This window comes from Protomyctophum bolini (assembly GCF_963924005.1).
Source record: "Protomyctophum bolini genome assembly, chromosome: 8".
NCBI lineage: Eukaryota > Metazoa > Chordata > Actinopteri > Myctophiformes > Myctophidae > Protomyctophum > Protomyctophum bolini.
In genome coordinates this window covers 3,254,304-3,276,346 of record NC_137869.1, presented here as the reverse complement: position 1 = coordinate 3,276,346, position 22,043 = coordinate 3,254,304, and the positions used below count along the sequence as shown (strand labels likewise).

Sequence of the window (22,043 nt, the reverse complement as noted above, 5' to 3'; positions counted from 1 at the left end):
ATGCTTTCTTATCTTTCTTACCTTTCTTTGTAGTTGTTACGTCCCCACCAAAGAGGTCCAGGTGTTTTTTTGTGCAAAAACTCCTTATTGGCTATTTCCCCTACCATAAGCCCTCAATGAATTGCATTGCATTGAATGGGAATTGAATGGGGCTATGGGGTGTTATGCTAGTTCGCTTATTTCCATCGAAAGAAGTAGTAAAGTGTGCCGCTTGGGATATTATTTACATTATGAAGAGAGGATATATACAAAGAAATTATAATTTTGAGAGATGGAAATAAGCGAATTAGCACAACACCCCATACATCCCATTCAATTCCCATTCAATACAATGCAATTCATTTAGAGCTTATGGTAGGGGAAATAGCCAATAAGGAGCGTTTGCACAAAATAACACCTGGACCTCTTTGGTGGGGGGACGTAACAACTACAAAGAAAGGTAAGAAAGCCTTTTAGTATGGAATTCTCCTTTAAGAATGTGCTTGTAGACGGCCTGTTGGAACGGAGGCAACAGAGACTACAGTACGCTCATTGTTTATCTGCTATCCTTCCGAGTTTCTTTGGTCTCTTCTTTATTATGGCTATTTATATACCTTGTTTTGTCGACTAGAGATCATGCTGCTTCTGATTATTCACATCTTGCACTTTGTAAGTCACTCTCTGGGTGTAAAGAGCGCCTTGGCAAATGCCAAAAAATGTCAAGTGTAATTGTATCCTGTAGTTGCGACATTTTGACAAAATAATTGCGGATCTACAAGCTTGGCTATTTTCGTCGAAGGGATTTGGTGATGTAGAGTTAATGGTTCCCAAACTGGGGGTATATTATTTGTAGTTGAAATAGGAGTATTGTGCCTGAACAATATGGGAACCCTTAGGGCCCTATTTCCAGTGTCTTAAGTACCAGGTCTTATGACTTAACTTAAAGGACTTCACCACTTTTCAACCTATCTTCATATAATAGGTCCTCACTAATAATCATGATTACATGGCACGATTTTTTTCTACTCGGTATGTGTCTCATAGGAGGGCTGTGGGCAGTTTAGAAACCGTCTTCCAGTGACATCATCATTAGGCAGATTGTTTTTTAAACAATATTTTTTTACAAACATGTTTAGTCGGTTTCTAAACTGCCAACAGCCCTCCTATGAGACACAGAAAAAAAATTGCGCCATTTTTTTCATGATTATTAGTGAGGACCTATTATATGAAGAAGTGGTGAAGTGGTCCTTGAAGACCGGGAGGCATGGCCAATGCTGTTTGGCTATTTTGAGTGGCCAAATCGCATCGGTCACAATGTCTTAATTTAAGTCATAAGACCTGGTACTTAAGATGCGCAACACATGCCCCTTAGGGCTGTATTTTGCGTGTCTTAAGTACCAGGTCTTATTCCCTAACTTGAGTAAACTAAGACCTGGAGGCGTGATCATTGCTATTTGGCCACACAGAATAGCCAAATGGCATTGATCACGCAACTTTAGTTTACTCAAGTTAGGGAATAAGACTTGGTACTTAAGACACGCAAAATACAGCCCTTAGTGTTGAGGCAGGGCCGTGGCTCCAGGATGAAATGCCTCTTCAATTTGCGTTGTTGGGGCATTTTCATCACTAAGCATTTAGCAATACAAAAGAGTCTGCATGCCTGTATATAGATTCCGTAGCGTTTGTCAGGTACTCAGACAGAACAAATAGCTCTGCGTTGGTCTATTTATTCATGGAGGTGTGGCACATTCCTGGCACGTCATAAAACAATAGATGTCTTGTAAAGTCAAGCTCTGTCCGCATCACTCACATTACAAGGATGAACTCGACGCCTGAATAAAAAAGGAATGTTGTACTGTGTGTGTGTGCGCTCGCGTGGTCATGCTCACGGTGGTGAAAAGAAACGCTACTTCCGTGCTCGGACGGACCCAGGGACACAGCCAACCAGGGACACAGCCAACAGGGACACAGCCAGCCAGGGACACACATAGCTATACGCAATGGAGTGGCTGCACCACCACTCAAAAATAGACCATTTTACACGTAAGGGTGCAAGGAGGTCTGGTTAAAGGGGGGAAATGCACCCTTTTGCACCCCCGTGGCACGAGGCCCGTGTAGAGGGAAACGAGGAACGGACCCTGTCAACTAAGCATATATAGGGTTAAGTGGCTAACATGCTTTGCGTGTTTAAAATAATAAAATAAAAAAAGATTGCAGACACGGTCGGCCTGTGCTGTACATACTAACTCATCCAGTTCCTCTCTCTCTCTCTCTCTCTGTCTCTCTCTCTCTCTCTCTCTCTCTCTCTGTCTCTCTCTCTCTCTCTCTCTCTCTCTCTCTCTCTCTCTCTCTCTCTCTCTCTCTCCCTGAACTATACTATCAGTTTCTCCGTCTGGCATCTGAAACCTAATCCACAGCATCTAAGACGAGAGATTCTCTTAATCCTTCTAGGATTAAAAAGGAAGTAGCCGCGGTGAGAGAACACGGACGACCGTGGGCTAACCCTGCCGTGGTGAGAGGCAGCGCGAGATATTCTGAACCGCACGCACACACACACACACACACACACACACACACACACACACACACACACACACACACACACACACACACACACACATAACACACACAGCACTGTGTTCTCTCATTGCTGTGTTGTGGTTTTTGATATCTTCCGGACCGGTTAGGATTTCGTCTACTCCACAGTCCACACGCACACACACACACACACACACACGCACACGCACACGCACACGCACACACACACACACACACACACAAAGCTCTCGCAAAGTTCTTCAGTGACATCCACGTCGTAAACACAGATAATTCAAGCTTTCCGTACAGCTGCAATGTTGGTGAGTTTAATGTCGTCTTAATACAATCAGATAAAGGACTTTTTCGTTTTGATGAATGGGGCTGTCGAGGCCAGAAAGTAGTTTTTTGGCCACTCAGTAGGCATTCCCGCATACCTCTCGGATATACGATGATGATGTCACGCGCATATATAGCCTCTATTGTAGTGGTTCTCAAAGTGGGGTCTGGGGAGGGACCCCCAGGGGGGTCCTTGAGGAAGGAAAGGTTTATTTCCAGTATTATTTCCCTGGATAGAGATTGTATTGTAAATGAATGACTAGTCAGATATGAGTCTCTCTCCACTGTTATCTCTCCGCCTACAGGCTGGGGGCCTTCAACTCTGTGCAGGTCAAGGACCTCTTCTTAGCTGAGAGAGAGAGATGAAACAGTTGTGTAAATCAATTAATATTCAGATCAACAGGACAATCACCATAACACATGAATTATCATATGGTTGCGGTTGCCATGGTTGGTCTCTGGCTGGAAAATGTACAGGGAAAAAGAACGGCTGAATTACTTTGTATGCATAAAAGTAATATAGCCTCTAACGATGCTTTGAGTTTGATGCAACAAGAATATTTATCATCCATAACTGTATGCTTATAGGCTATACAGTATACATGTATGAATTATTCTGCTCGGAATTATCTCATTCTGAGTGGAGAACTATATTCAATCCATCCATAACAAACGTCTGCTATATTAGCCTTGGAAGTGACATGACAGCCTTGTATCAAGCTTGTTTACAGGCATGTATTGTTGTTGATGCTTTATGCAGGGCAAACGTTTTGCTTCTAGACGATAATAGTTGTTTACAGGCATATATTGTTGTTGATGCTTTATATGCATGGCAAACGTTTTGCTTCTAGACGATAATAGTTGTTTACACGAGGCATATATTGTTGTTGATGCTTTATATGCATGGCAAACGTTTTGCTTCTAGACGATAATAGTTGTTTACACGAGGCATATATTGTTGTTGATGCTTTATATGCATGGCAAACGTTTTGCTTCTAGACGATAATAGTTGTTTACTTACTTACTTACTTACGCCTGACACCCCTACCGGGGTATAGGCCGTCGACAAGGATCCTCCAGAGTTCTCGGTCACTGGCATTCGTCTCTATCTGCGACCAGGTGCATCCCAGCCTCTTGGTGTCTGCCTGGAGGTCCCGCCGCCAGCTGTTTTTGGGCCGGCCTCTGCTTCTCTTTCCCTGAGGGTTCCAAGTCAGCGCCTGTCTGGTGGTGTTTGACACTGGTTTGCGCAGTGTGTGCCCGATCCATCTCCATCTTCTTTGTCCAATTTCTTCTGTTGCAGGGAGTTGTTTAGTTTTCATCCAGAGATCTTTGTTGCTTATTTTGTCCGGCCAGTGAATTCTCAGGATTCTCCTTAGACATTTGTTTATGAAGGTTTGCACTTTGCTTATTGTGGTCTTTGTGATTCTCCATGTTTCTGCCCCATAGAGCAGGACGGATTTAACATTGGAGTTGAATATTCTGATTTTAGTTTTTTGTTGTATCTCCCTAGAGTGCCAGATGTTCTTTAGAAGTATAAAAGCTGTTCTTGCCTTACCTATTCTTGCCTTTACATCGGCATCTGTACCACCCTGGTGGCTGATAGTACTTCCCAGGTAGGTGAAGGACTCTACCTCTCCTATTGTGGTGTCACCTAGTGTGATTGGTTCGGTACTGGTCGTATTTATCCTCATGTTCTTGGTTTTTCCTTGATGGATGTTAAGCCCTACTTGTGCGGAAGTCTCTGCAAGTGTTTTGGTCTTGTCTTGCATCTGATGGTGGGTATGTGACAGTAGTGCCAGGTCGTCTGCAAAATCTAAGTCGTCCAGCTGTGTCCATAATGTCCACCTGATTCCATTCTTCCTGTTTTCTGTTGTTGTTCTCATAATCCAGTCAATGACTAGTAAAAACAGGAATGGGGATAAGAGACAACCCTGTCTGACCCCGGTCTTGATTTCAAACTGGTTTGTTAGCTGTCCGTCGTGTATTACTCTACAGGTCATTCCAGAATAACTGTTTTTAATGATGTTCACTATCTTAGTGGGCACTCCGTGGTGTCTCAGTAGCTTCCAGGTGGTCTCTCTATCTACACTGTCAAATGCCTTTTCGTAGTCGACAAAGTTGACATAGAGTGGGGAATTCCATTCTAATGACTGCTCTATGATAATGCGAAGAGTCGCAATCTGGTCGACACATGACCGATTCTTTCTGAATCCTGCTTGCTCGTCTCTTAGTTGCTGGTCGACTGCCTCCTTTATTCTCTCCAGGATAACTTTATATAGCACTTTCCCTGGCACAGAAAGTAGGGTGATCCCTCTATAGTTGTTGCAGTTTCCCAGGTCTCCTTTCTTTGGGAGCTTGGTAATAAGGCCCTCTTTCCAGTCTGCTGGTATTTCTTCTTCTTCCCAGATTCTTCTGAAGAGTGGATGCAGCAGGCTCACGGTGGTATCAACATCCGCCTTTAGGGCTTCTGCCGGGATGTTATCTGGCCCTGCTGTCTTTCCGCTCTTAAGATGTTGTACAGCTTTCCTGATCTCCTCTCTGCTGGGTATGTCGCAGCTGATGGGGAGGTCGGTCTGTGCTGGTTGGATATCTGGGGGGTTTGCTGGTGGGGGTCTATTTAGCAGTTCCTCAAAGTGTTCTGCCCATCTCTGTAGTTGGCCGTCCTTTGTTTTAATGCTGTTTCCATCTTTATCCCTAACCGGTCTTTGTGGTCTGCTGTATTTGCCCGACATCTTTCTGGTGGTGTCATATAGCTGTTTCATGTTTCCATTTCTTGCTGCTTCCTCTGCTTCTTCGGCTAAGTTGTCGATGAATTTCCGCTTGTCTGCCTTTATGCTCTTCTTCACCATTTTGTTGACGTCGGAATACTCTGCTTGTGCCTTTGCTTTCGATGCTCTTGTGCGGCTTTTTGACACTGCTGCTTTCTTCTCCTTCCTTGTTTGAATCCTGTGTTGGGTTTCTGTAGATATCCACTCCTTTTGTTGGAATTTCTTGTAGCCGACCACTTCTTGGCATGTGGATGTTAGTGACTCTTTGATATGTTGCCACTGACTGTCAATGCTGATCTCATCCTCGAGTATGTCCTGGAGAACTTCAAATTTGTTTGAAAGTTTCAGTCTGTACTCTTCTTGTTTTTCTGCGTCCCTCAATAGGCTCGTGTTGAATTTCTGTCGGTTTGTTGTCTCCGTCTTGTTCTTCTTTAGTTTCAGCTTCAGCCTAGCAGTTAACAAATGATGGTCTGATGCTACATCCGCTCCCCTGTTAACTCTCACGTCCTGTAATGTTCTTCTGAACTTTTTGCTTATGCAGATGTGATCTATTTGGTTCTCTGTTGTGTGGTCTGGTGATACCCATGTTGCTTTATGAATCCTTTTATGGGGGAAGATGCTGCCTCCGATAACGAGCTTGTTCAGTGCGCAGAGATCCATGAACTTCTCTCCGTTTTCACTCATTTCTCCAAGTCCATGTGTCCCCATCACTTCTTCGTAGCCGATGTTTACTTCTCCTATTTTTGCATTAAAGTCTCCCATGAGGATGGTGGTATCTTTCTCTGGAAAAGTATCCACGATGTTCTGGAGTCTATCGTAGAACTCCTCTTTTTCTCCTTCTTCGCTGTTGTTCGTTGGTGCATAACATTGGATGACATTCATCTTTATCTTATCATTTGTTGTTCTGAACGATGCTGTGATGATCCTTGGTCCATGGGCCTCCCAGTCTATTAGTGCTCTCTGTGCGGGTCTTGATAGCATGAAGGCTACCCCTTCTGTGTGTGGGGCACCGTCCTCCTCATGGCCTGAGTAAAGTAGCATCTCTCCACTCATCAATCTTTTCTGTCCTGATTGCGTCCATCTTGCCTCGCTGATTCCCAGTAGTGCCAGGTTGTAGTTTTTCATCTCTTGCGCTATCTGAAAGGTCTTCCCTGCTTGGTACATTGTTCTTACATTCCATGTTCCTATGGTGATGCTTTTCCTGGTTGAGAGAAGGGTGGTCGGTCCTGCGGCTTCCAGGGGCTCCTGGCTTTCACCACCTAACGTCATACGTCCTCGAGCTGAAGAACTTCTCTCTCCCAGTGCCGAATTCTCTTGTATCCTTGTCGTCGTTTCTGTAACGGAAAGTGTTTTACGGGGTGGGGTTGTTGGCCCCACGCCCAACCCCCAACCTGGAGGACCGGGTGCTGCTTTTTGTCTGACCTCTACTCTAAAACCTGCCCGGCATGGTTGAACCTGCTGAGGGTATGAACCCCCTCCGGTATAGCCTTCAGAGTCACGGAGGTACGCAAGCCTCCCCACCACGGCAAGGTAGCAGCACAGTGGGGAATAGTTGTTTACACGAGGCATATATTGTTGTTGATGCTTTATATGCATGGCAAACGTTTTGCTTCTAGACGATAATAGTTGTTTACACGAGGCATATATTGTTGTTGATGCTTTATATGCATGGCAAACGTTTTGCTTCTAGACGATAATAGTTGTTTACACGAGGCATATATTGTTGTTGATGCTTTATATGCAGGGCAAACGTTTTGCTTCTAGACGACAATAGTTGTTTACACGAGGCATATATTGTTGTTGATGCTTTATATGCAGGGCAAACGTTTTGCTTCTAGACGACAATAGTTGTTTACTCGAGGCATATATTGTTGTTGATGCTTTATGCAGGGCAAACGTTTTGCTTCTAGACGACAATAGTTGTTTACACGAGGCATATATTGTTGTTGATGCTTTATATGCAGGGCAAACGTTTTGCTTCTAGACGACAATAGTTGTTTACACGAGGCATATATTGTTGTTGATGCTTTATGCAGGGCAAACGTTTTGCTTCTAGACGACAATAGTTGTTTACTCGAGGCATATATTGTTGTTGATGCTTTATGCACGGCAAACGTTTTGCTTCTAGACGATAATAGTTGTTTACTCGAGGCATATATTGTTGTTGATGCTTTATATGCATGGCAAACGTTTTGCTTCTAGACGATAATAGTTGTTTACAGGCATATATTGTTGTTGATGCTTTATATGCATGGCAAACGTTTTGCTTCTAGACGATAATAGTTGTTTACTCGAGGCATATATTGTTGTTGATGCTTTATATGCAGGGCAAACGTTTTGCTTCTAGACGATAATAGTTGTTTACTCGAGGCATATATTGTTGTTGATGCTTTATATGCATGGCAAACGTTTTGCTTCTAGACGACAATAGCTGCTGCTGTGCAGAAGAAGAAACGTAAAGCTGCTTCTGCTGTTTTTTTTTTGTTTTTTTTTGTTTTCTTACTTAGTTTTTGTTTTGTCAGTAACTACTCTTAAAAAGGGTTTTGATTGATTGATTGAAATATTTATTAACAGTTTGTAGAATTACAGTACATTTCAAGCACAAACTCAATACAAAGACTGTTAACTGTGAGTGGACGACCCAATTAAGCATTACACTTGTTTACAACGGGGTCCACATTGTTCAATTCATCAAAGATATAGGCATAATAAGCTTTGGCTTCAGCCTATACACCTTTTCGGTGCTAAACCTGACCGTATAAAACACAACTGTCTTTAAAAAAATTAAAAATGTAAGTATACCGAAATAAACTATTCATTCATTCAAAGCAGGGGAGGGGCTTGGAGGTGTGTTCCCTATCAAATCTCACTTGGTTTATTTTTCCTTCGTTTCCCCGAATACAAGAAGACTCACCCCGTTTCTGTTTTCCTCCCAGAATTTTCCCCAGTGAGGGGTGGGAGAGGCTGCAGACGGCTGGATTTTGAATTTCTCTTAACTATAAACTTTCATGACAGCAGACAGCTGTTTTCATAATTTATGAAAAGCTACTACAGTGAAGTCTCTTCAAGTCTGTTCACAGAAGTTGTTGTAGGATATGTGGGGGATTATCTGACGAGGTACCATTTGAGGGGGCAAAACCTTACATATACTAAATAATACTAAATTGTTTATAGGGTCAATATAAGTAATATAATATAGCCTTTCCACAGGAGTATCTTTTTTATATTTTTCCAAAAAGAATACAAACAGCCAATAGCATATTAATAAGTTATCCCCCTCACTGGGGAAAATTCCGGGAGGAAAAACGGGCACGCACCGGGGTGAGTCTTCTTGTTACCGTTCCCTTAGCCTTTGTGATCTATACCTTTTGGGCAACCCTGCTGTACAGGGTCTGCTCTTGTTTCCCTCTACACCAAACCTCTTCACCGGAAACCTCTGTGCTGCGTTGTTGTTGTTGTGGTCTTGTAGTTCGCCTATTTCTGGTTAATGTCACCCGGCCCAGAATAGGAATCCGAGGGTTCAAGTGGTTATACAAAAATACAATGAAGCCCTTACCAAAGGTATAGCGCGGAAAATAGATGTTTCGCACGGACACGTTTCACCGTTTTCGGCAGCCTTTTTTGCTTCAAAATTTCGCCACTTTTGCAGTGATAGTAGAGTCGGGTTTCACTTTCTCTCCCCGCCGCCGTTTGATGTCAGCCGCCCTGCCTGCTGGCATGAAGCCAGGGCAGCGCATCGATTGGACAGATCGTATAGTTTCATGGAAATCCACCCGTCCGATTTCTGAAATATATCTTGTTGTGTGTAACTGTGTATTAAGTAGTACGTTGGATTCGTGTACTAAGGCGGGTAGTAGAAGAAAGGTCACGTGGTCACCCAAATCACCCAGAGTTATCTAACAGAAGAGTTACGATATTGAGGGGGCAGAAAGTGAGCACTCGAGACGCAAGCTGGAGTTGGAAATACATTGTTTTCAACGAGGGCGGCGCAAATAAGAGCTATTTTGGGGCATGTGTGCAACATGACAACTGTTTTAAAGTATTGTACAGTAACAACTACAGTCTCTGTAATGTTTATGTTGTACGATTACACTACAACATAAACAATCTAAAATAAAGGGATTTAAGATCATTAAAGCTCATGGGCTGTTGCCCTGGGTGGTCCAATGCATTTCTGCCTAATTCTATGTAGGAGAGCCTCCATTCAGTCCATTGGACTGAAGCCCCATGAAGTGAACGGTGTTTTCGTAACTCTGTCTTACTCTATGGCTCTGGGCTCCCCCTCCCCCTCCCCCCTCCCCCTCCCCCTCCCCCCTCCTCCTCCTCCTCCTCCTCCTCCTCCTCCTCCTCCTCCTCCTCTGGGGTACAGAGTGATGGAGGAGGTCCTTCCTCCCTCCCTCCCTCCCTTCCTCCCTCCCTCCCTCCCTTCCTCCCTCCCTCCCTTCCTCAATCCCATCCTTCCTTCCCTCCCTCCCTTCCTTCCTCCCTCCCTTCCATCCTTCCTGCCTGTCATCTGTGGATCCATGCTGTTGCTGTCAGACGGGGAGTAGTGGAGAAACTGTAGTCTTATGTCAAAAAAGTAAAACCCACACAAGGCCGTTGGCATAAATAAATGATGGAGAATGAACTCTCTTATTTATAGCCGGCAGTTTTTCATCTCTTCCATCTCACGCAGAGGGATCCCGTCGGTTCCTCAGCCCCCCCCTCTCCCCCCCCCTCGACCTCCGTGTGTGTGTGTGTGGGGGGGGGGGGGGGGGGGGGGGGGGGGGGTGGAGGTATAGATTAGAGGTGTATGATAACATGATCTGCTGAGTAAGAAAAGGAACCATAGATTACATTATGGGCCAAACTGAGTGCTGATGATGCTATCAGCACCTTGATGCTATATCAGAACACAAACAGCAATGTCCATGTTCGCCTAATGTATGTGACGTTAATGAGCACCAGCATAATGAGCACCAGTAGGGGCGCTGTTGTGCCAGAAACACAGAGAGGAATAGTGCTGTACTGTTGCCTGCTAAAGAGAGAGAGAGAGAGAGAGACGGGTGTGATTTTTTTATTGATACTTTGGGCAGTTTTGGGGGGTGTAGCTCCTGAGCCACTGGAGTGTGTGTATATGCGTGCACCGTGTGTGTGTGTGTGTGTGTGTGTGTGTGTGTGTGTGTTTGCACGCGCACCGTGTGTGTGTGTGTGTGTGTGCGCGCGCACGTGTGTGTGTGTGTGCGCGCGCACCGTGTGTGTGCGTGTGTGTGTGCGACTGTGCGTGTGTGAGACTCCTAGCTGAGTCAGTGTACCATTACACTAGCTCACAGCAGGGACAGGACTCTCCTACGGTCATGAAATGTTACGCGGAAGATAAATTGCCGCAAACAACTAATCGTGATTAACGATTTAATCGTGTTCTTGACATGGAGCATAAATCAAAATGACATTTCTGTTTTTCCTTTTTAGTACTTAACGACGTAAACAAGAATTTGCACGGAGCAGATATGACTAATAACAATTCATAATATCAATTATGAGATCTTTTTTTTTTTTTCTCCCTGCGATAATTGTGACAGGCCTGTCAGTGATGGATGGCAGTTCCACTACTAAAGGTGAACTAACCCATTTAGGTCTGACGTCGATATTTAAAATAAATCCTGAGAAAATACCTCATGTTTCTGTATCAGTGGTGCTCAATATTTCATGTCAAAGACCCAGAAAAATATATGTAATTGGCCACCGGACCCCCATCTGAAAATATGTTGTTCCAGGACAAGATTTGAGTTAAAGACTTATGCTCTGAAAGAATATATATTCAAAGATTTGCAGATTTGCACCACATTTTCACGACTTTAAAAAAATAGCAGACCTACAAGCTTGTAGCGCGCCACTCGGTGGCGCGCTACAAGCTTGTAGATCTGCTATTTTTCAACAGCTAAAGTATGACGTAACGCTTAAAACACCAAAAGGGGTTCCCGCTCTGAATGGGTTACGGCCGTCTTCATCGTGCAGAGGAGACGTGCAGAGAATGTTGGATATAGGCGGGGGCGGAAATTCCTTAACCCATTCTGACCTGAGATCAGATTCATACGAGGTTTCCACTGGACACACACTGGTCTGATGAACCCATTCTGACCTGAGATCAGATTCTAAAAATGTCAGTCGTTCTTCGAATTTTTCAAAAATAGCAGACCTACAAGCTCGTATCGCGCCACTCGGTGGCGCGATATGAGCTTGTAGATCTGCTATTTTTCAATAGGTAAAGCATAACATGATGCTAACACCAAAATGGGTGCCCGGTCAGAATGGGTTAAAAGGGCACTTTTAAATGCCCAACAAATGCCCCAAAATAGCTGATCTACAAGCTCTCAACGTGTCGCGCTGTGACACGTTGAGAGCTTGTAGATCAGCATGGTCGTGGGCACGACCCCCGCACTCCTTAGCTGCTGAAGATGCGTCATAGGCTCCGCCTCCGACACGGATCTCTACACAGAGGACACATTCTTTCAACGCAAAATGATGGCGTTCAAGTTCAGGAGAGAAAAAGGCAATTCTCCTGAATAAAAAGGAATTTCTTGTTTCTTTCATCACAGTATAAATGCTGCATTCTTGGTCTGGAGAGAGCAGTTTTTTTACAGACGGGTAAAAGGGCAGGGGGGCTCAAGGCTCCTTTGATGTGTGTGTGTGTGTGTGTGTGTGTGTGTGTGTGTGTGTGTGTGTGTGTGTGTGTGTGTGTGTGTGTGTGTGTGTGTGTGTGTGTGTGTGTGTGTGTGTGTGTGTGTGTGTGTGTGTGTGTGCGCGTGTGTGTGCCTGCTTTGACTGATATGGCTCTCTCAGTGATACATGTGAATAGGTTTTCAATGTAATGAGTCCTGGGATGCACTATAAAAACTGCATTTTGGGATGCAAGATGCACCCTATTTTACTCTTTAAAAGGGCAAGGGCTCAAGGCTCCTTTGATGTGTGTGTGTGTGTGTGTGTGTGTGTGTGTGTGTGTGTGTGTGTGTGTGTGTGTGTGTGTGTGTGTGTGTGTGTGTGTGTGTGTGTGTGTGTGTGTGTGTGTGTGTGTGTGTGTGTGTGTGTGTGTGTGTGTGTGTGTGTGTGTGTGTGTGTGTGTGTGTGTGCGTGCGTGCGTGCGTGCGTGTGTGTGTGTGTGCGTGCGTGTGCATGCCTCCTTTGACTGATATGGCTCTCTCTCAATGATGTGAATACGTTTTCAATGTAATGACTCCCGGGATGCATGATAAAAACTGCATTTTGGGATGCAAAACGCACCCTATTTTACTCTCTTCTCTCTGGTGTTGTCCCCCTCCCCTCCCCCCCCCCCCCCCCTCCCCCCTCCTCCCCCTCCTCCCCCCCCCCCCCTCCCCTGATGCAGGTGGTGATCCCGTGAAGAAGCGATGCAGCGTGGCGAGCGGTGGCCCAGCGCCAGCCCGCTCCTCCTCCTCCACCACCTCCTCCTCTTCCTCCTGGGAGCCGGCCCGCTGCAGGCCTCCTCTTCGTCCTGCCAGGGTGGGACCCCTCCTCCTCCTCCTCCTCCTCGCCTCCTCCCCGCTGCCCATTAAACGTTGGAAGGAAGGGGTGCTCCTCCTCCGGACATCGGTGATGTGATGAATAAATTCGAAGTCCTTGGGATCGTAGGCGAAGGTGAGCGTTTCCACCTCATCTTACCATAATAAGTTAATTCACTAGTTGAATGAATGAACACACCTTGTGGAAGGTTTAAAGGTTTTATTGAATGAATGAATGAAATGATGATGAGGAGAGTGGGGGGAGCGGGGCGTGGGTTCCGGGGGGGGGGTCGCCGACCCTGGAGTCTTTGGGGAGGGGGTCGTGTGGCGGTCAGCCCGCGGTACACGTGGAGGCGTGATCCCCCCCCTGTGGGAACTGTGAGGAAGGGAGGAGGTGAGGAGAGGAGAGAGGGAGGAGGAGATGGAGCAGTGGAGATGCTGCTGGTCCTGTGGTGGTGGTGATGGGGATGGTGGCGGGATACGAAAAGCATAGAGGATGCTGGGTTGTCTGGGGCGGGTCGGGTATAAGTAGGCTCAGGTATAGATTGGCGTGGAGGGCGGAGGACGGCGTGAAGGTGTGGTCAAGGTGTGTTCCTCCGCCTCCTGAACATCTGTTGTTCCAACTCCATTTAATGGCAAGGTGCTAACAAGGTGCTAACTTCCCATAGACAGCCCATTCATCCACACAGAACAGTCCTATCTGATTGTATTACACAACGTCAAACTCGCCAACATTGCAGCTGTTACGAAAAACCTGAATTATTCTCTTTCTATCCTCAAAGTGTGTGTGTCATAAAAATCCACTGTAGACATGTTGTTATGAGCTACTTTGTGTCCTGGCTGGCAGGTGATTACAATTTACAATTTACAATTTAGGCATTTAGCAGACGCTCTTAATCCAGAGCGACTTACATTAAGCAAGAACAAAAGCATGGGAATACATCACATAAAAACATTCATCATGAAACATGCGTAAGCTAAGAAAGTAACAGTGGAATATCTATATAATGAAATTTATACGTATAAACTTTACATATATACTACTATGCTATACATATGTACTATGGCGTGCTATGACTACATACAATGCAATTCTAGTGCTGTCTACATAACATGCTATAAGTCTGTTTCAAATGCTATCTAAGTCTACAGAAGTGCTATCTAGGGTAGAGTAAGTGCTATGGGCCATGATGGAGTCTGAAAAGGTGGGTTTTCAGACTACGGCGGAAGATTGGGAGTGATGCTGCAGTTCTGACTGCCATGGGAAGTGCATTCCACAGTTTTGGAGCCAGAAGGGAGAAGAGTTTGGGACGTGTGGAGCGTTGTCCCGGCGTTTTTAGTGAGGGTACTTCCAGCTTCCCTGCGTTAGCTGATCTGAGTGCGCGGGAGGGTTTGTAGGGTTCAATCATACTTGCAAGATATGGGGGAGCCATACCTTTGGTTGCTTTGAATGCCAGCATCAGAGTTTTGTATTCTGTGCGGGCAGCGACCGGGAGCCAGTGGAGGGAGCGGAGCAGGTTATTTTGATTCCTTTTGTGTTGCAGTTTGGAAGTGCTCGTTAGATGTCACTCAACTGCCCTGTTATGAATGTGCACATAATGCAGGCGGCAGCAGGACGTGGCTTTACTGAAAACGAGTGCTTCCAAACTCTGATGGCAAAGATGGCCGCGGTCTGCACATGCTCAATAGAGATAGGCTCTATGCAGCGTGATTATGAATCCCACCAACGTTCTAGGGTAGACCCGCCTCACCATGTGTCTGATTGGCTCCCGGGAAGGCATAGTTTTACTGAGGTTAGGACAATTACATATATTTTTGGGGGTCCTTGACATGAAAATGTTTGAGAACGACTGCCAGAAACATAAGGTTTTTCAGAAAACTGTCAGGATTTAGAAAGACATTTTTTTAATTTCGACGTCAGGCCTAAATAGCAGCACCCTTTTTTTCTCCAGAATGGCCTTCATTAATATCACCAGTGAAGGACGTCGGAAGTAGGACGAGAGTTTTAAAATATCGCTAAAATAGCTGATCCAAAAAGCTCACGATGTTATGTGAGCAGCACAAGAGCAGCAGCTTTTGTCTATAAAATGCACCAAATGAACGTCGGGTTGCCCGCGGGTATAAATAACGAGTATACATGATAATTCCACTAGCAGCTACTGTATAAGGTATGCTGTTCTCCAGTCTCCACACAGTGAACACAGTGCTGTCTAAGAATAACTACCCAGAGGCTCCACGCCTACACAACAGACAGAGGCACACTTATGTAATATCACAACTAAAACCTGCTCTTTACTAGCCAGGGGGGTCCCCCTGGCTAAACCTGTTCAAATGGGGGGTCCCCCTGGCTAAACCTGTTCAAATGGGGGGTCCCCCTGGCTAAACCTGTTCAAATGGGGGGTCCCCCTGGCTAAACCTGTTCAAATGGGGGGTCCCCCTGGCTAAACCTGTTCAAATGGGGGGTCCCCCCTAGCTAAACCTGTTCAAATGGGGGGTCCCCCTGGCTCTAAATATCTCCAAATGGGGGGGTCCGCCACAGCCAAGTCGGTGGTCCTTGACATGAAGATGTTTGAGAGCCACTGGCCTAGACTAGAGCGTTGGATCTCAAAATGGAGTCTGGGGACCCCCAGAGGTCCTTATGGGGGACCCCCAGAGGTCCTTATGGGGGGTCCGGGGACCCCCAGAGGTCCTTATGGGGGGTCCGGGGACCCCCAGAGGTCCTTATGGGGGACCCCCTACAAAATGAATGGATATACCCTAAAAATCTATTTAACCTATAATCATATATGAACGTAGCATAATATGCACAAGCTCACATAACGTGACGCTTGTAGATCTGCTATTTTCTAAATGATCTTGTGGTAAGGGGGGGGTCCCTGGCACGAAATATATTCAGATGTTGGTGGTACAGTAGGCTGTCAGATACTGTACGTCCTGTATGCTCCTTGTACAGTAGGATACAGTAGGCTGTCAGATACTGTAGGGTCCTTGTACAGTAGGATACAGTAGGCTGTCAGATACTGTATGGTCCTTGTACAGTAGGATACAGTAGGCTGTCAGATACTGTATGGTCCTTGTACAGTAGGATACAGTAGGCTGTCAGATACTGTATGGTCCTTGTACGGTAGGATACAGTAGGCTGTCAGATACTGTATGGTCCTTGTACGGTAGGATACAGTAGGCTGTCAGATACTGTATGGTCCTTTTACAGTAGGGTACAGTAGGCTGTCAGATACTGTATGGTCCTTGTACAGTAGGCTGTCAGATACTGTATGCTCCTTGTACAGTAGGATACAGTAGGCTGTCAGATACTGTATGGTCCTTGTACAGTAGGCTGTCAGATACTGTATGCTCCTTTTACAGTAGGATACAGTAGGCTGTCAGATACTGTATGGTCCTTGTACAGTAGGCTGTCAGATACTGTATGCTCCTTGTACAGTAGGATACAGTAGGCTGTCAGATACTGTATGGTCCTTGTACAGTAGGCTGTCAGATACTGTATGCTCCTTGTACAGTAGGATACAGTAGGCTGTCAGATACTGTATGCTCCTTTTACAGTAGGATACAGTAGGCTGTCAGATACTGTATGGTCCTTGTACAGTAGTGTACAGTAGGCTGTCAGATACTGTATGGTCCTTTTACAGTAGGATACAGTAGGCTGTCAGATACTGTATGGTCCTTGTACAGTAGTGTACAGTAGGCTGTCAGATACTGTATGGTCCTTTTACAGTAGGATACAGTAGGCTGTCAGATACTGTATGGTCCTTGTACAGTAGGCTGTCAGATACTGTATGGTCCTTGTACAGTAGGCTGTCAGATACTGTATGGTCCTTGTACAGTAGGCTGTCAGATACTGTATGGTCCTTGTACAGTAGGCTGTCAGATACTGTATGGTCCTTTTACAGTAGGGTACAGTAGGCTGTCAGATACTGTAGGGTCCTTGTACAGTAGGATACAGTAGGCTGTCAGATACTGTATGGTCCTTGTACAGTAGTGTACAGTAGGCTGTCAGATACTGTATGGTCCTTGTACAGTAGGATACAGTAGGCTGTCAGATACTGTATGGTCCTTGTACAGTAGGCTGTCAGATACTGTATGGTCCTTGTACAGTAGGATACAGTAGGCTGTCAGATACTGTATGGTCCTTGTACAGTAGGATACAGTAGGCTGTCAGATACTGTATGGTCCTTGTACAGTAGGATACAGTAGGCTGTCAGATACTGTAGGGTCCTTGTACAGTAGGATACAGTAGGCTGTCAGATACTGTATGGTCCTTGTACAGTAGGATACAGTAGGCTGTCAGATACTGTATGGTCCTTGTACAGTAGTGTACAGTAGGCTGTCAGATACTGTATGGTCCTTTTACAGTAGGATACAGTAGGCTGTCAGATACTGTATGCTCCTTGTACAGTAGGATACAGTAGGCTGTCAGATACTGTAGGGTCCTTGTACAGTAGGATACAGTAGGCTGTCAGATACTGTATGGTCCTTGTACAGTAGGATACAGTAGGCTGTCAGATACTGTATGGTCCTTGTACAGTAGTGTACAGTAGGCTGTCAGATACTGTATGGTCCTTTTACAGTAGGATACAGTAGGCTGTCAGATACTGTATGGTCCTTGTACAGTAGGCTGTCAGATACTGTATGGTCCTTGTACAGTAGGATACAGTAGGCTGTCAGATACTGTATGGTCCTTTTACAGTAGGGTACAGTAGGCTGTCAGATACTGTATGGTCCTTGTACAGTAGGATACAGTAGGCTGTCAGATACTGTATGGTCCTTGTACAGTAGGATACAGTAGGCTGTCAGATACTGTATGGTCCTTGTACAGTAGGCTGTCAGATACTGTATGGTCCTTGACGGGAGAAGGTTTGAAAACCACTGGCCTCGAGGCGAGACCACTGCATCGTTCTCTTGGTCGGTGGTTGGTTAATGTTTGTTTATGCAAAAAAATGTAGATCACGTTTTCTGAGCACGTCTTTTCATAATTTACATCCAAGACGACAGAAGAACTCACCAACATAACACAAAAGGAATGTCCACAGAGGGTTGGAAGATGGAAAAAACAAACAATGTTATTGAATGAAGGTCCATGGAAGTGATTTACTGTACATGGTGATTTTATCTATCGTCTCCGTCGGGGTGGTAAATGGTGCATTTATATTATATATATAGCGCCTTTATCCAAGGCGCTTCACATAGATTGTACATTATCCCATTCTGAACGGGAACCCATTCTGGTGTTGGCATCATGTTATGCTTTAGCTATTGAAAAATAGCAGATCTACAAGCTCATAGCGCGCCACCGAGTGGCGCGCTACGAGCTTGTAGGTCTGCTATTTTTGAAAAATCGAAGAACGACTGACATTTTTAGAATCCTGATCTCAGGTCAGAATGGGTTAATCAGACCAGTGTGTGTCCTGCAGTGGAAACCTCGTATGAATCTGATCTCAGGTCGGAATGGGTTAAACATTCACCCATCTTTCAAACCTTGTGTTTCCATCTTTCAACTATGTTTCCCCCTGTAAATAAATGCCCTACTTTACCACACTATGCAGTGTCACACAAAAGTAGCAGAAATAGCAGATTGTGACGCATTTTGATCTGCTATTTTTGGGTTAGAGACAGTGAGAAAGTACTTCCTAAAAGCTCATGCAGAAAAATGTCATCTTGATTCATGTGTTCCAAAATGCTCCGTGCCCAAAAAACGCAATTAAATCCTGAAGCCTAATCGCAATTATTTGTATGGCAATTTATCTTCCCTGTAAAATGTCATGATCGTATATTGTGGAATTTAATTTAATTTGAGTGAATACGTTATTAGGCAGAATTGTAAACGGCACATGGTACAGTCAGACATTAAGTCTAAAATGAAAAAAAATGTTTGGCCTATGTATTCAATTCATCAACAAAGCATAAACGATTTATACACAATAATATATATATCAGCGAATACAAAATAATAAGTAGATTCTAGGTTCTCTGTTTTTCCGTTTTCTGAAAAGTATAGCAATTTGGACGCGTGACGTTTCCGACTGACAGTGGCGATCTAGCCCATATTGGTCGGGAACCCCTTTTGGTGTTAGCGTTATGTTATGCTTTAGCTATTGAAAAATAGCAGATCTACAAGCTCATAGCGCGCCACCGAGTGGCGCGCTATGAGCTTGTAGGTCTGCTATTTTCTTTTTAATCGAAAAACCACATAGAAACATAGCTTTTTCAGAAAACTGTCAGGATGTATAGAAGAACATTTTTAGAATCTGATCTCAGGTCAGAATGGAAACCTGTCAAGATGTAGAAGACATTTTTAGAATCTGATCTCAGGTCAGAATAGAAAACTGTCAGGATGTAGAAGACATTTTTAGAATCTGATCTCAGGTCAGAATGGGCTAGATGTAGTGGATGGCGAGCTTATAGTCTATACAACACCCGCTGGCTGTTATGATGCTTATGAATGCACAGAATCTGATTAAAAAAACTCCCTCGTGACATAATCTGAGGCGAGGAAAGAATTAATGACTTGCTTGGAAGCTGCATTAAGAGATAACGGGTACAGTGCTAGTACAGTGTTGATTGTGTCGACTAAATCTATGACGAAAACATGTTTTTGATTGATTGATTGATTGAAATATTTATTAGCAGTTTGCAGAATTACAGTACATTTCAAGCACAAACTCAATACAAAGACTGTTAACTGTGAGTGGACGACCCAATTAAGCATTACACTTGTTTACCATGTTCAATTCTTCAAAACATTTAGAGACGAATACAAATAGACACTTCTATATAGTCAAAGAACAGAACAGGATTTCATCATAAAGAAGGTAAAAAGGGAAAATAAACTTATACACTGAATAAAAGCTAAAAAACTAAGCTATGATGACTGAAACTAAGACAAAATTATATTGACAAATTGCGTCAACAGAAATGCTACACTAAAATGTTAGGGGAGGGACTAGTGGAGAAGAGATTCAGTAGAATCTCTTCTCCACTAGTCCCATGGCTATACAGAACCTTGCGAGCTTGTAGATCTGCTATTTTTCAGCATGCAACCAAGTGTGAACACAACCTTTTACGTAACGTGTTGTTTATAATGTGCATGTTTCCACTGAGCTTATTATAGCATATTTTAAGCTTTAAGCCTGAAGGTATGAAGTTAATATTTAATATGTCTCCCCTTCGTTTTGCGTAGGTCAGTTATTTGTCATATCTGCAGCGTGTGATTCCTGTTTACGGAGCCTGAACGGCAAACGGAACGAAAGGCCATCAATTATTTGTTCGAAATGAGGCAAAAAACAAAACACAATGGAATTCTGAAACGCAGTCGTTTTGTACCACAATGAATCATGTCAGCTGAAATGTCAGAGAGAGAGAGAGAGAGAGAGAGAGAGAGAGAGAGAGAGAGAGAGAGAGACAGAGAGAGACAGAGAGAGAGAAATATAATAATATAAGAACCACATATTTTAATAAATTTGAGTTGTTGATCCCAAAGTTTAAAGAGTTGCATGACAGTGACAAACAACTCATTCTGTTGGGAGAGGGACCTGCAGCACATCTGGCTGCACAGTATGTGACTGCATGTCACAAAATGAGGGACACTTAGAAAAATATACACAATGACTATTATCTTGACACGAACCATCTCGACACACCACGGACACATTTAATACTGTACATTTTGACAGTATTTTCATATTGTATTGTGAAAATTAATGTTCTATTTGCTTGTTTTCTGTTATATTTTGTATTTATTTTATTTTGTTCGGTTCTTTTGTTGAACTTCATGCTTTGGCAATACTGTAGCTACTACATTCATGCCAATAAAGCTAACTGAATTGAAAAATTGAATTGAGAGAGAGAGAGAGAGAGAGAATTTGATTTAGTCATTGTCTCTTGAATATAGGTTTCATTTAGTTTTTAGTCATCTTTTAGTCACCAAGTGTTAGTCTAGTTTTAGTCAACTAAAATATCATAAGATTTTGGTCGACTAAAATGTATTTTACACATTGCTGAAAATAGCCGATCTACAAGCTCACAAACAACGTGTTGCGCTGCGACGCGTTGTGACTTAGTGACCATAGTGGATCTCTTGTCCACTAGTCCCTTGATCCTAACATATACATTTTTAGTTTAGTTTTTATTTGTTGACAAATTGATTTTAGTCACCATAGCTTCGTTTTTAGTTTCCGTCAGTGTTTTTCGTCTTTTTTTTTCTTTTTCTTGTCGACGCTGTGTTGCACACCGTAAAATAGCAGACCACGTCCATACCGCTCTGCTATTATCTGTAGATCTGCTATTATCTGTAGATCTGCTATTATCTGTAGATCTGCTATTATCTGTAGATCTGCTATTATCTGTAGATCTGCTATATCTGTAGAGCTGCTATTATCTGTAGATCTGCTATATCTGTAGATATGTACAGTATATCTGTAGATCTGCTATATTTAGGGAGCACTGAGAAAAAGTATAACCGCCAGGCGTTACAACACGCGGGCGGGCGGACGGGCGGGGTGGGGTGCCGCCGTCCTCCTCCTCCCGTTCAAGGACTCCAGCGGGTGCCCTCGGGGGCGATACTTACGTGTGAGACTGCATGCCAGGGTCGATAACATCACAACTTAAGAGAGAGAGAGAGAGAGAGAGAGAGAGAGAGGCTCTGAGTGCCAACTCTCCTGTCCTACTTTCTAACCTGAAACACCCGCTATCCTCTTTCACAGAAAAAAGGATGCCCCATCCCCCCCTCCCCTCTCTCTCTCTCTCTCTCTCTCTCTCTCTCTCTCTCTCTCTCTCTCTCTCTCTCTCTCTCTCTCTCTCTCTCTCTCTCTGGGACAAGTATATCTGTACTGTACTGTACTGTACTGTACTGTACTGTACTGTACTGTACTGTACTGTACCAGTGGTTGTCAAAGTGGGTTCCGGGAGGAAAAAA

General features: G+C 44.2%; 1 protein-coding gene across 1 annotated transcript in view; it reads left to right on the top strand.

The window, feature by feature from the left end:
* Positions 1 to 13,185: 13,185 nt before the first annotated feature.
* The window catches only part of LOC308319552 (cyclin-dependent kinase-like 5), a gene marked incomplete at its 3' end in the record, with an annotated part of 111,696 nt that continues 102,838 nt past the window's right edge, over positions 13,186 to 22,043 (top strand). Inside the window, exon 1 of the mRNA XM_080769656.1 lies at positions 13,186 to 13,253. Coding sequence (XP_080625782.1) covers positions 13,217 to 13,253 — 37 coding nt within the window. The 5' untranslated portion in view covers positions 13,186 to 13,216. The remainder of the gene's footprint in view (positions 13,254 to 22,043) is intronic.